The sequence below is a fragment of the Culicoides brevitarsis genome, chromosome 3 (assembly GCF_036172545.1).
Source record: "Culicoides brevitarsis isolate CSIRO-B50_1 chromosome 3, AGI_CSIRO_Cbre_v1, whole genome shotgun sequence".
In the NCBI taxonomy this organism is placed as follows: Eukaryota; Metazoa; Arthropoda; class Insecta; order Diptera; family Ceratopogonidae; genus Culicoides; species Culicoides brevitarsis.
The window spans coordinates 21,854,309-21,869,088 of NC_087087.1; the positions used below are offsets into that span (position 1 = coordinate 21,854,309).

At 27.8% G+C, this 14,780-nt stretch overlaps 2 protein-coding genes across 2 annotated transcripts; one reads left to right on the forward strand and one right to left on the reverse strand.

Annotated features, from left to right (window-relative positions):
- Positions 1–247: 247 nt before the first annotated feature.
- On the forward strand, positions 248–7,642 carry LOC134834902 (doublesex- and mab-3-related transcription factor A2). Its single transcript, XM_063849708.1, has 6 exons — positions 248–394; positions 919–1,015; positions 1,224–1,538; positions 6,738–7,089; positions 7,150–7,266; positions 7,322–7,642. Exons 1-6 carry the CDS (start codon positions 248–250, stop codon positions 7,554–7,556), a joined length of 1,263 nt encoding a protein of 420 aa, XP_063705778.1. The 3' UTR covers positions 7,557–7,642.
- A 6,016-nt stretch (positions 7,643–13,658) lies between these two features.
- LOC134834674 (uncharacterized) lies at positions 13,659–14,418 on the reverse strand. Its single transcript, XM_063849418.1, has 2 exons — positions 14,260–14,418; positions 13,659–14,202 (listed from the first exon to the last, which is right to left on the reverse strand). Exons 1-2 carry the CDS (start codon positions 14,296–14,298, stop codon positions 13,750–13,752), a joined length of 492 nt encoding a protein of 163 aa, XP_063705488.1. The 5' UTR covers positions 14,299–14,418; the 3' UTR covers positions 13,659–13,749.
- Positions 14,419–14,780: the final 362 nt, after the last annotated feature.

Below are 14,780 nucleotides of genomic sequence, written 5' to 3' on the forward strand. Positions count from 1 at the left end.
GATTTTTTTAATAAAAAATATAAAAAAGAATAATTACCATTTCAGAAAAAAATTAAAGTGTATTGATTATAATAGAGAAACTAAAAACTAAAATTAGTACTTCAAATTAAATTTTAAACATCAATATATCCGATCATAACAAATAAAGTAATGATTAAAACAATTAAAAATAAATTATTTGTGATTTATTAAACTAAAATCTGAAAAAAAAACGAATTAAAATAACAATTAAAAACTGACATAAAGCATGAGTTTACCAAATAGTGTAGACATGTCAAATTTAATGTCCCAGCATCCTGTATTAGGCGCTTTGCCTCCTGCTTTTTTCCTTCGTGCCGCATCTGAAAGATATCAAAGAACACCAAAGTGTGCTAGATGTAGAAATCATGGAGTGGTAAATTTTCTTTTGAAATATTAATAGTTATAGAAGTCAAACAAAACCCAAAAAAAGTCCGTCGCTACTTTGTGCGATCCTGTTCTGTTAGTTTATAAAATCGATCACTAACATTTATGGTGATAAAATTGTCGAGAATCTTTTGCCAAAAATAAGGAAAGAATGATATTGAATATCGAGCAGTATAAAGCAGCATAAATTTTGAAATCTAAAGATTTATATTCTTCATAAAATTGAATATTTTTACTCAAAATTCTAAAAAGGAAGAAAATTTGTAAACCAGAATTTTAGAAAAAGCTTTTTATAATCTTTTTGTCTCAAAATTATTAAAAAATACTGAAAATGAAAAAAAATGCATGCTTTTAAATACGCGATTCTCGATATCTCTTGGGAATTTTCAAAATAATTAGAAAGGTGGTTTCCCAATACATTTTCGATGATTGTAAAATCCATATATTTTAGATATATGTAATGATGAAAATTGGAAAACAATGATGAGTAAATATAATTTTTTTAATGCTTAGGTTAGTGCTTTAAAAGGTCACAAACGTTACTGCAGATGGAGAGATTGCATGTGCGCGAAATGTACCTTAATTGCTGAACGTCAACGTGTAATGGCTGGTAATTATAAAATATGTAAATTAACATAAAAATACAAAGTAAAAATAAAACAATAAGGAGTACTTTTTTGTTTCTTGTTGGTGTTTTTGATAACAATGAAAAAAACACATTCTAGTTGACTCGTATGAACTTCACAAGATCAAAAACTCTGCTTTTCCTTGTAAACATGTAATGTAATTAACAATAATTTTCATTCGATTCTCCCTAGCTCAAGTTGCGCTACGACGTCAACAAGCTCAAGAGGAAAACGAGGCTCGTGAATTAGGTTTGTTATACACATCAAATGGAATGCCAGTAGGTTCTAGTAGTGAAAATACAAACGGTACTTCTCGAAAAGATCGGAACTACCATTCTGGTATCCCTTCACCTCCAAATGACTCAGATGGTGGAGTTAGAGAACGAAATGGATTTAACGGAAACGATTCAGATAATGAGACAAATAACCAACATCATGCACAAAGATTAAAGGGTGAACGTGTCAGTGCAACTTACTCTCCCGAACAAAGCGAACCAGACAGTCCAGGTTAGTAATAAAAGCAAAATACAATTAAATAGATTGCAAGACGTGTGTCAATTGTTATCAATGCTATTTAGATGTTTAATTGAAAAAATTTTTCTTGCTCATGATAAATTGATATGTAAACAATTGAAAACCGAAATGTGAGAAATTGTGTTTGCGGTGTTTGAAATTAGGGCACAAACAGAACTACTTATTTTACCATTCTTTTGAACCAGCCTTGAAATTTTTTCATACCGTCGCTAATAAATATACTTATCATAAAACAAATTTGACTAGGGTTAGTTAAAATAAATATATATATTTTAACGTAATGTTTCAACCCTTTTCAGCTTTTTAAGATATAAATTTTTTGAGAAATATACAAAACACCCTTTTGTTCTGATCAACAGTATTCCTCAAATATAATTTAATTTGATTTATTACATTTGCATTACATATTTTTGTGGCATTGAGTGCTCCCAATTGGTTAACAACTTGTCACTCCCATTCTCACTTTAAAAGAAGTATCAATACATGCAAAGTTTCGTTTAGATTGAAACATCACAAGATGTGTATCTTCAGATGTAAAAAGTCTCGAGTGTCCTTTTGAGTTACGAATTGCAATTTTATGTGCTTTGCATAATGAATAATGTATAAAAAGAAACTGTCACCATATCTTACGAATGCATTAAATTAAAAAACTTTAAATGTTCATTCATAAGTTTAACATTGCATGAATGAACTATTTATTTAAGTAAATGATATAACAAAGTACTATTTTAGCTACCATCTCTACTAAATTTATGATAACTTAATATGATATAACAATATAATAAAAATATTATTATTAACAAAATGGCGTACATTAATTTTTGCTGGATTTTTTATGGAAAATAAACTACGTTTCTCATGATAGAGAATGATTTCGTTGTATGAATGAATAAATAATTTTGCATTCTCACATGAATAAGAGATTTGCTACACTTGTTAACAAACGACAAGAAATGAGCGATCTTGTGAAATGTAAATATTTTAACAAGACCATTTATTCTTCGTAAAGAGACACACTTGAGCTACTGCTTTTTATCGTATGCATTTTTTTTCCTTTATTGTTGAACAAATTTTAAAGAAAACTCACAAAAGTATCGTTCTAAAAGGACGGCTGTGGTTAAGGTAAGTGCAATTATGTGGGGGAGTAAAGTTTATTTATTAAATCAAGTGGAAATTATAATTGCTGATGATGGTTCAAAGTAAAGGGCGACTTATTCATTTTGAAAAATATGCAACAACATCCGTATCAGATTAAACTTTTCCTTCATAATTGTGGACAATTGACCAGTACTTGAACAGTATAAAAGGGAAAAAGTTTTTATTTCGCAAAAAATAAATAAATAGCAAAAGAATAAATATCCAAGCAATTAGCAATTTAGTTTGAATAAATGTACGTACTATTTATAAAATAAATTAAAAACTTTGCCAATTTTCTTTGGTCACTCACTCTTTGGTCACTCACTCTTTGAGGTACTCTCGGTTACTATCAAACGAAATTTCAAGCCGATCATTAATAATGGTTTATTATTTACTTTTCTCATACTTGAGAATTTTAAGTTTAAATTGATACATGAAAAAATGCATCCTGTAAATGAAAAACAAACTTTAAAAAAGAATCAGGTGCTCTTATTGTCGTGAAAAGAAAACTGATTGACTCATTATAGAGTAAACATTAAAACTTTGTGATAAATGTAAAGTCAAGTTATCTGCCTGTAAAACAAACAAAATCTATTTTTTAAAATTATATTTGAAAATAGTTATTTGTGGCAGAAAGGACTTTCTGTATTTATTTATTATTATTATTATTTTTTTTTTTTTTTTTGAAAGCAAACAAGCATTAGTTTTATATTACCCATAAGTGGATTTGAGACATACATTTTTTTATGTTAAATATTTTGAACTAAAAAAACTAAGAAACATTTTTGTAACGCAGTAATAAACTGTTTTTATTTTTTTTTTTTTGAAATTTCATTTTATTCATAAAACTCTATTGATTAAAATGAAATTTAGTTAAAAATTCTTGAATCTGTTAAATTGATGAAACTGTATCTAGGTGACACATCTAATGATTCAGTGTATTTTTTTACGTTTAATTTTTTTCCACCGTTATCACAATATCCAATCCACCGTTTAAGGGGTGAGTCCAATTCATCAACATGATACAGTTGGAGTCGGGTAGCGAAGATTTTAATAATAATTTGTTTTTTTTTTATTTTTTTTTTACCAAGACAATGAAACTTGAGACCGTTACTTTATTCCATTTTATCTAGTTCAATGAGAATGATGATGCTTCTATAAACAGAAAAAATCAGAATTATTATGTTACGTGTCATTTCTTTAGCTTCTTTTTACATTTTTTTTGTTATGTATATTGGTACAGAGAACATTAAAAAAACGAGAGAAAGCGGTATATAAGCCCAACTTTACCGCATTTCATAAAGAGGCAATTATTTTAATTTTCCGAAGCCTCCGGAAAAATTCAGTGACACTTTTCAAGAAAAAAAATTTCAGCCACATCCGACAAATTTCCGACGAATTTTTCGAGAAAACATTCACGACATCTCCGGCATAGTATCGCATCTTTTAGAAATACGATTTAAAATAAAATGAATAATATATTTAACTAACCGACGTTTTTTTTTTTTTACAAAAACTCAAATGAATGCTGTGATTCGAATCCAGTGTTTGTGTTAAAAATCATTGATGCGAAACCTAATCAAATATGTATTTGCTGTTAAATCGCGCGAGAATTATGATATTTTTTGCAGCGATTAAATTTTTCTTGCACCAAGCGTTTATCAACCCTTATATTTCTGTTTTCGTGGCAATTATTATTTTTATTCTCTTGATATGGGTGTGATGAAACGTATGTCACACTACAGAGTAAGCTTTCTTTCCCGAAAAGTCACACATCACAATTTTCATACTCAATGACTTCGTGTTTGTCGTAACACTTGAGATATACATAAAATAAAATTAATTGCTGCATTTTACATAAAAAAATAACATGATAATATTTGTACGTAACATGGCATATCGTTGATCATTTTTGTATTTTGATACTTGAGTCGGAAGCACAAAATATTAACGAGTGCAATTATGACAACCGTTTAACCCTTTAACTTTGATTCTCAAACCGCTCATAAAGAAATGAAAAATTTCCGTGTATATTATGTTCCCACAAATTATCCTAATTTGTTGCACCGAAGAACATATTTGTAAATATTTACCAGTAGAAGCAGACATATATCAATTTAATACAACCTTTGTGAAGAGACAAAATTTGTATGTGATTTTTGTAAATCACAAAACTTTTTATAAAAAAAACCTAAACTAAATTGAAATACTGCGAAGGGGCATAAAAAACCACTTGAAAATTTGTGTATTTTTGTATTCAATAAAATATCGTATTGAATTTTTATTTCCACCCTCAACTTTATCCAAAACTGAAAGATCAAGAGGGAGGTAAAAAAGATTGATTTCACAAATAATGCATAATGTCACAATATTTAAACTTATACCGTCTCTTGCAGATTTTTTTCCTGTGTACATTGCAAGAAAGGATTATATTTATTAGTTTCAAAATCAGTTTTCAAACAAAAAAAACTAATACCTAGATAGTTTTAAAAAAAACTGTTTTAATTTTGAAACTAATTTAATGATTGTATTTCATTTTTTAATAAAAAAAAAACTTACAAAAACAAAAAAAAAACACAGTGAAAATAAACATAGCCGTGATCCATTAACTACTTAAGAAGCACAATAATGTAAATAACAAAAGTACGAAGACAGTTTTTTTGTACATGGAATAAAATTACTTTGACACCAAAGTCATTTTTAATCAACAATATTATTTCAAATAGTTTTTTATAAAACGTACGTTCATTTATTTTCCTTTTTGTTGATCATCATTATTATTTTTCATTTATTCAATGACACTAAAATTTGTTAATATCAATACAACCGAAATTTTTGTCACAAAAATGTGAGTACTTGAACGTACATTAATGTAAAACTAATATTTTTATAATTTTTTTTCTTTGTAATACATTAGTTTTTTTTATGTTACATAAAAAAGAACAGGTGTTATCGCTTGAGCGTGCGAGAGGCCTAATATGGTTAATTGAAGTCAGCTTTTTTTTAGATATTGTTTTCTTGAAGAAGATACTCAAATTTTGGTGTATGAAATATGTTAATGTTAAAATTAAGTGTCCATCGTATTGAGTACGATACTCATTTTTGTCATAGGCGTATATTGTTTTTGAATATACTTATAGGCCGAAAAAGAAAAAAAAATAGTCTTAAATACTCAAAATAAATATTTATTATGCACTAGTTTCTTGACAAAATCTTCGAGTGCTCCTTCAACACACGTAAAAATTAAAATACATGAAAAGAGATTCGATTTATTATTGTACCTCTTTTTATTTACCTATATATATTATAAAAATTAGGAAAATCATATTTCAAAAACGTAATTTCATAAAGAAAAATATTTCAAAACTTAGATTTTTTAATTTATTTTTATTTTCATGGTCATTTATAAAAAATGCAAAGAAATAAGATAAGTTTTCGGAACAGTATTACTAAATATAATGTTAGTGATATCATAATTTATCATACACAAAATATGAAAAAAAAATCTCTTCATTATCTGTATTTATTGACTAATTCTAGAATTTTTTGACTCTTATGTTAACACTAAATGAAATTAAGAGTTAAAAATTTAATTTATTTTATTTTATAATGAAAAAATTTGTTGAGCAAGCCGTACGTTATTTAACGACAAAAATCCTTTGATGCAAAATGTGGGTGCAAAAAGAAGGGATAGAAAGCAATATCTTTTCATAGAATTGCCTCAGATCAATTTCTCTCAAGAAGTTGTTCTTGATTTGTTTGTTTATTTTTTTTTTTTTATTTTATCCTTAAGTATCAATTCTCATTCTTTTTGTTCACTGGATATGTACTTGTAACATGATGTATCGGATTCATGGAAGGTTGAAACTGAACTTGATAGTTGTGTTTATTATATTTCGTAAAAAATGTGAGAGAGCACTTGATGTTCCCATGGATTAACAATGAAGAAAATTGCATTAGTTTTAGGCAATTGATTTTCTCAATGATTTCTTTAGAACAGTTCCTCAGAGTTTTTTTTTATTTTCTCTTTTACAGGATCGAAACGTCAAAGAATATCAGTAGAAACAGATCACGATACAGAGTCTGAATCCTCTCCAAGTAGTCCTCGACACAAAACATCGGTATCTTTCGTGCAACATAACTCTCCAACTCGCACAAATCCACCAAGCTCTCCCGAATCTGATCTCGATGTTGATTCGGCACCAGATGACGTTGCTCCTGAGAACCTCAGTTTGAAGAAAGAGAATTCAAAGTCCCCAATTTTAGCGGGAAATGCAGGAGGTGTCGTAGGATTTATGCCTTATCACACACCTGTATCATCTCCATACAATGCCACCAGTTTGTCAACTTCACCTTCTCATAGGTCACCCGTAGATGTTTTATTAAGGTAAATGAATTTAAATAAAAAAAGTTAAATATACTTGATTTTAATATATTGTTTGAACAGAGTATTTCCAAATAGAAGACGCGCTGATATTGAGCAAACCCTTCAGAGATACAGAGGCGATGTAGTTCAAGCCATGGAAGCAATGCTCTGCGGAGAAGATGTTTTGCAAACATTAAGGTACTTTTCATTTACATTGTATTTTTGTTCACTTCTGACTAATGTTTTCAAATAGTGCTGCAAATTCTTCGCCACCGTTTTCGGTAAAGTCTGCATTTTCACCCTTATGCCCTCCAGGAGCATTTGGAGCCGCAGGCCGATATCCATTTATGCAACACCCAACTCAAGCTAAAAGATTTCTTGCTGCTCCATACTCTGGTACTGGGTATTTGTCAACGATACTTTCGGACCAACAGTCAGAACAATCAGATACAAATGGCAATACTTCAAACGGAGAGTCGCAAGATTAATAATATTTTGCTTTGTAAACGTAAATTCAATATTAAAGGAACGCATCACTCGTACTGTTTAATAACTTCAAAATTCAATATAAATCTTTCACACACAAAAATAGAGCTTTACTTTTTTTTTAGATTTAAAGTATAATGTTATAATTTATTCAGTAAAAATCTTATACCTACATTTGTTTTTTTACTTAGAAGTTTAACAATACACAAATAATTGTTCACAGTTAATATATACGTAGGTACTACATTTACTATATATATATATATATATATATATAATAAAAAATGTGAAAATTATTATATTAGAATTTTCAAAATTATCTGTATATTAGAAAAAAATATGTAAGAAATAAAAAATGCAAAATTAAGACTCATGTCTTTCTACAATAAGTATATCGAGGTATAACATTTTTTTATTCTCAGACTGAATTATTTACTTATTTTGATTATTTTTCAATATGAAAGTAACAATGAAAGAATTAGCATATGAATGGTAAGTGTCTCAATATTTTCCACACACCCCTTCTCAGTCAAATCATTTAAATCATTTGCAGCTCTTAACATATTTTTTATTATTTTTTCATTTGGTCACAATCAATTTCTGGTGGTGACATAAACTTAGTCTATTAAAAAAATTTTATTATTATCTAAAATAGATGTGAGCGTGTCTGAAAGAGGGTGCATTAAAATTGAATCAGTTAAACTTTGCCTTTAATGTCATTTTACAATTTCAAATTTCCTCAAGGTTGAACATGAATGATAAAATAAAATAATTTTTCAAACGGTTGATTCGTTAAATAATCTCTCAACTGCCATAACATTATGTATTTATTTTAAAAAAGTATCATTATAAAAAACATCTCTTGAAAAATACAAACATGATTCTTTCAATCAAATAAACAAGCAAAGCTAAATTCAATTGAAAGGATATACCATTTCATTTTGAGAGTTTACTATGTCTAACCGGAACCAACAAATATCATTTTAAGGAACTCTTTCGCTGTGTAGGTACATAAAAATATTTGACCGTACTTGAGATAAATAAAAAAAAGTATTATATCATTTTTTTATTTAAGTTCACTTTTGTGGTTGAGTTTTGTGCTAAAGTAAAGTAAAGTACTTTAATAAACAAAAATTTCGTGTTTCATATATGTTCAAAATGAACCATTACAAAGGTATCACAGCAGAACAATTTTTATGTTATTTTGCCCAGCGAAATAAGAAATAATTTCGTTCCTTATGAACAACTTATAACGAAATACATATTTTTAATATCCATTTCTCAACATAAATAACTCGTTCAACTTATTATAGTCAAAAAATTGAAGTACCTATCGTGTTATACATTTTATACTTTTATTGCTTTTCATTAAAAGTGTAAGCATTGAACTTATTACTTTTCGTTATGAATCATTCAGTTTCGTTTTCTTTAAAAGTACTTCCATACAGAAGGTATGAATGCGAAAATTGAATGAGACCTATAATACTCCACGTGTCTTTTAATATTTTAAGGAGTTTTAATTTATATTCTTAAATTTTTCGCAACCACAGAAACATATTATGCCATGTCATTTTGTGAATTATAAAGACAGCCAAAAGCACAGTTTGACATTAAAGTATTCAAGTTTCACGGAAAATAAAACAATAAAATCTAAAGTGTTTTCTTTTATGTGTAATAAAACTTTGCGTGTGATACTTGAATTTGATGAGAGAAAAAGAACGCGCCACGACACAATTTATGTGCTTTTCTACTATTATTATGTTTAAATACAAATTTCTATTGTCTTTTTTCGAATAATAAATAACAATCCTAAAATTGAGTGTGCAAAACAGCAGTAAGTACAATTAAAAAGAGTTTTATATTTTTTTTTCCTTTTGTTGTAGTACAAGGGAGACAGTCTTCAAAAAAAAAAAATAATAGTGCAACGAATTGGTGATGTACCTACAATTAAGTCATTATTTTAACATGTTATATCTATCTTTAAATTCACTTCAAAGTTAGCAGGCCGAAAAAATATAATCTCAAAATTAAAAAGAAAAAAATGAAATGGAAATAATGAAAATTTTACTTTTTTGTGATTTGAAGGTTAAAATATATTTTTTATAACTCATTAATTCCTCGATTTTTTATAAGAATTTATCAATAAGGCTCCAGCAATTTGTCCACTTAGCTCCAAAATTTCAAGGAGGAAACAATGGAATAATGATATATAATAAAAAAAAAACCGTTGGAAAATTATTGAAACTTTTTTGTTCCGAATGTTGAAAATGAAAATTTTCAAATGTCATTAAAACACTCAATTGACTATTAAAATTCTTGAAAAATACTGGAAAAGATGGAAAAGTCATCAATATTTTCATTATTAATATTCATTACTCCCTATTTTTTGAGGTCCAAAATGATGTGAAACATTTTTTGAAATTGTGCTTGCTTTAATCGACTTTTCTCTACAAAAACTCTACCTTCGTTCATTTCATGATAACCAATCAATTTTGTTTAGTAATTAATAAAACATCTTTAACCCTATATTTGTATTTGAAAACGGAGACTTCTTGTTGGAAAGTTGATACTTTAATAATTGTTAATATAATTCTAGTATCAAATTCATGTATCGTTAAAAGTTACATTAATCTTTTTATTATGGATTTATACAATAGTAATATATATTATTAAAAAAACAAATATATCCCTTTTTACATACGTACACATAAATGCAAGCATATAAAAGACCGGATAAGTAAAATGCAACTATATCTTTTACCTTTGAAAAAATTGTATTTTTTCATCATGAGCATTTATACAAAAAATGCTACAATATGGCATTACTTTCGTTTAATAAATTAAAGAGGACAAAGTGTTAAATACCGAAAACTTGATTATTAGATTAAAATGTAAAATAAAGCACCCTTGTATAAATAAAGGGGAGGTGTCAAGTGACAAACATTAAATCTATATAAATTACATATTTAACAGAGCAACAAATAAGTAAAATGTGCTACATACCTACCTATTTATTTATTTTATTTCTTATCAATATTTAAGATCGACATAAACAATATATAAGTTTATGTAAATAAAGTGGTTAATCTAAGAATTTGTACCGATCAGTAATTATATCTATCTGTCTTTCGTCGAACGAAATAAACTGTTAAATTATGATTTATGAAATATTGTGTTAACTTTGGAAATAGAAAAGTTCTGCAATGGACAGGTGAATGTAGTTTAACATGATTCAATGTAAAATATTTGCTTACTGAATTGTATTGTAAACTTTATAATGCAAATATGAACAAAACTATAGTATGATGGTATAAATTCGAAGGATATTGTTTCTTGCAATTGAATTGTCTTTTGTTGAAATTAATTCAAACTCTTTAGACACATATGTACAATAACTTTTCTTAATCTGACGAAAAGGTACAGAATTCCGGAAAGACCTCATTTATTATTAGTAATCATATAAAACACATTAACATATTATTACTTTTCCAATAAAATGATCCTTCGTATCTCAAATATCTGCAAATTGTCTGTATAATACACACTAGCTTATGTCTCCTATAAAAAATGGAATGTTATTGAAAATGCGGTAGAATTTTATCCATATTGTGTTTCTACATATCTACGTTCACCAAGAGTTAATATCTTTTGAAGCCATCATCATCATCGTTTTATAGTACAACAGATACCGAAATCTAAGTAGTGTATATACTAAAACATTTTATAATATTATTTTGGAATAAATTTCAACTTTAAATTGAATATTATTGATATTGATACGAAATCGCATTTCTTTATATTCTGCCAAATGATATTGCTACCATTTGCTGGATGTCAACAATAGAAATAAAATACAGAAATTTTCCAAATGTAGGTACTGTACACCAAAGAACACGGAAAATTTTCTATCACGTTCATGAAAATGACATTATATGAATATAAAAGTGATGATCGTGTTGTTGAATCAAATAAGGGTTGATAATCCAAAGATTTTCATAATAAAAATATTTTTTCATTTTTAATTATGTATTGGAAACCAAGAAAATTATCAGTCCTTCATGGTTGATGGAATTTAGAAACGTGTGAATATAAAAGAACCACTGACGATGATGCGACAAAAGTTTTATATTAATTCTCAATAATGTACTATTATGTATATTGTTTTCTATGATTGAGTTGCAAATACTTCTGAAATGAAGACAATAGAGTGGAAAACTCCATTCATCTGATGAAAATTAATGTTTAATTGTATTTTTATTATTGTATGCACATCCAGAAAGACTTTAAATATTAAAGAAGCCTAGATACATAAGTGTGTATATAAAATTTTACACTAGAACGTTTTTCTGTAACAAAATAAAAAATGTTAACCTTTACATTACAGTTAATGAACAAATACAAAATGTTATTATTATGCACCGGATATTAGTAGTTGACACAATATTTTTATTTTTTATAAGATTTATTTTATCTGTTATTGCAATATTTTATTGATAGTACATAGCATTTAATATATTTTGAGCAAAAAAGAAGACTAAATAACCGTTGAATAACATAAATACCAGTAAAAGGGTGCTTGATGGCAGTGGTTTCATGCTTTTTAAACTTGAATACAATACAAATAATAAGTTTATCAACCCCACCAAATTAATTGGAATAATAAACAGACTTGGTTTTTGGTACTTCACAGTCCTATTATTATTTTATTTTTATCAGAAGCGATGCCTACATATACAAGGGTTGAAGAAGCGCTGGTTAGATACAGTTTAGATTGCGGAAAAAATGTGTCGCATCACAGTTGTCTGTTTGTGACGTTTTTAGCACCAAAATATAGGGAAATTCAACATTAAACGAGCGTTTATTTTTTGTATATCCCTCTTTCCTGCTTTCGAGAAGTCCTGTAAAATATTAATAACACTTTATTTGCGATGAACTATATTTTTTTCCTTGATCACACCAGAAATTATTTTCAATTAAACACATAGTTCGTTTCCATTGATACACATTTTCCTTTAGGGGACGACGATTTGCAACATTACCACACAATAAAGACAAATTTTTCCGATTCTCAATATGCTGTTATTTTTCATTTTAAAAATTAAAAACCCTCATGCTAAATATTCACAAGTGTGCGTGTTTATTGTGTTTGTCTGTTTATTAAAAACGGATTAGCTTACTCTCGACAAAACCGACCCTCTCCTACACCACACCATTTATATTTATCTGTCGTATCTATTGACTGTGAGTGAAAGGTTAATGAAATTTATTAACTTTAATAACAGACAAATATGTTCCTTGTTCATTCACAGAAAATACATTGTCGTGAATAAATTATACACACTTTCAATTATTTTGGTATCTATCTATTGTCGTCGTCACCATACCATATGGGCATCCCAGTTTGGCATCTAAATACTTCTTCAGACAAGTGTATGCGATTTAAATCCTTTTGTTATTAAGCTAGCATTGTCCTATTCGATTTAAAATGAAATATCATAGTGATAAATAGGTTTCTGTTATTATTATTATTATGAATAATCTTTCTCGTGATGCCTTGGTGGGGAAGTACATGAAAAAGTTCTGGATACTAATATAGTTTTACAAATTGATTCCTTTTGTTTCGTCAAAATTGTTTCTTTAAAGTTCAGAAAATCTCATTTTAAATATTTTAACTTACAGTTTTTACTGAGCTTTCTATATTTTTTTTGTATTTTATAGAAAGCAAATTAATAAATAAAACATGTGTTTGTTCAAAATAAAAATAACGAGTTTTCAATAACGTAAAATTTGAATGCCATGTGCGACACATCTCGATTGAAATACGGAATAGGACTCGTTATTTAAAAAAAAAACGTTATGAAAAATCAATGGATTTTTAAGAACCAAAAAAAAAGTTCTTTTAAAAAGTTAAATTAATTAGTATGTGTGAACATATTACTTTTTGTAATAGATAAATATGTGGAATACTGTTTGCAGTGCTACTTAATTAAAGTGTCTAATCAGCATTTGTGATGAAAATATGCATTATTATGCAACTTAAAAATCTGAAAAAAAAGAAATTGCAACTCAACTAACACAATAAAATTAATAAAAATAAAACAGAATTAGCTTTATAATAAAATATTAACGCGATTTTATTTTTCCATTTGTTTTTAAATAATTATAGAAAAATATTATTTAAAGACGACAAAAAGTTTAGTGGTGATGAGTATGATCGTGCGAATGATCATGGTCGTGAGAGTGCTCTTTATCGTGTGGAACAAAGCTATTCTTCAAATAATCAACATTCTTTTCATTTTTAGCCTTGAAGCACTTCAATACGTCAAAAACGAATTTGCACTTTTCACTTTCGCCTTTGAATTCTTCAACGCAGTGCTCCAAATCGCCGCGAACTGCAGCATCATCCAAATCCTTTGTACCATGATGCAATTGGTGAAGCACGTTGTCAACTAAAAACTTATCCTCGGCAAATAAGTCCATCTTTTCGAAAATGCACTTGACGTGGCAATAAACATTTTCGGATTCAAAGTCAAATTGGTAGGTTTTCAGCTTCTCAATTTGCTCCTCGGAAACTCCATTGGCAGTAGCGCATTCGGCACGATATTCCAGAAATTTTGCACGATCCGTGCATTTATGGTCGGCATGTGCCTGAAGAAAAAATGAATAAACATAAAATGTAAAACAAATTAAATATTTAAAACTTACAAAAGCACAGAAAGCTGCTAAAACTAACAAGAATTTCATTGTAAAATAATAGTTTGATGTCTATGCTCTTTGTCATCCAAAAATGGAATGATTTTATTTTCACTTGAATCAAAATGTTTACAGCTTTTGTTACAGATAATAGTAAACGACAGCTGTTTCTCTTATCGGTTTCTCGCAAATTCGTTGACTTTTAATGTTTTTAAAATAAATACTTTAATAGGAAACAACCGTTTATAGAATACTATAGAAAATCACAGTGCAATCAAAATTTTTGTATTTAGTACATTATTCAAATTTTGTTCCACAGTGTCTATTGAAAGTGATAATAACAATATAATTTTAATAATATTGATATGTTATCTGGACGTTATTATGCATCTTACAGTTATAACCTATGACTTAATATTTGATAAGGCATCTAAAATAATTAATAAGCTTCATTTCAATAGGAAATTCGAGTGCTTCGATCAAGACATTATTAAGTATTACAAATTCAATATATGCACGCTATTTAGTTTTTT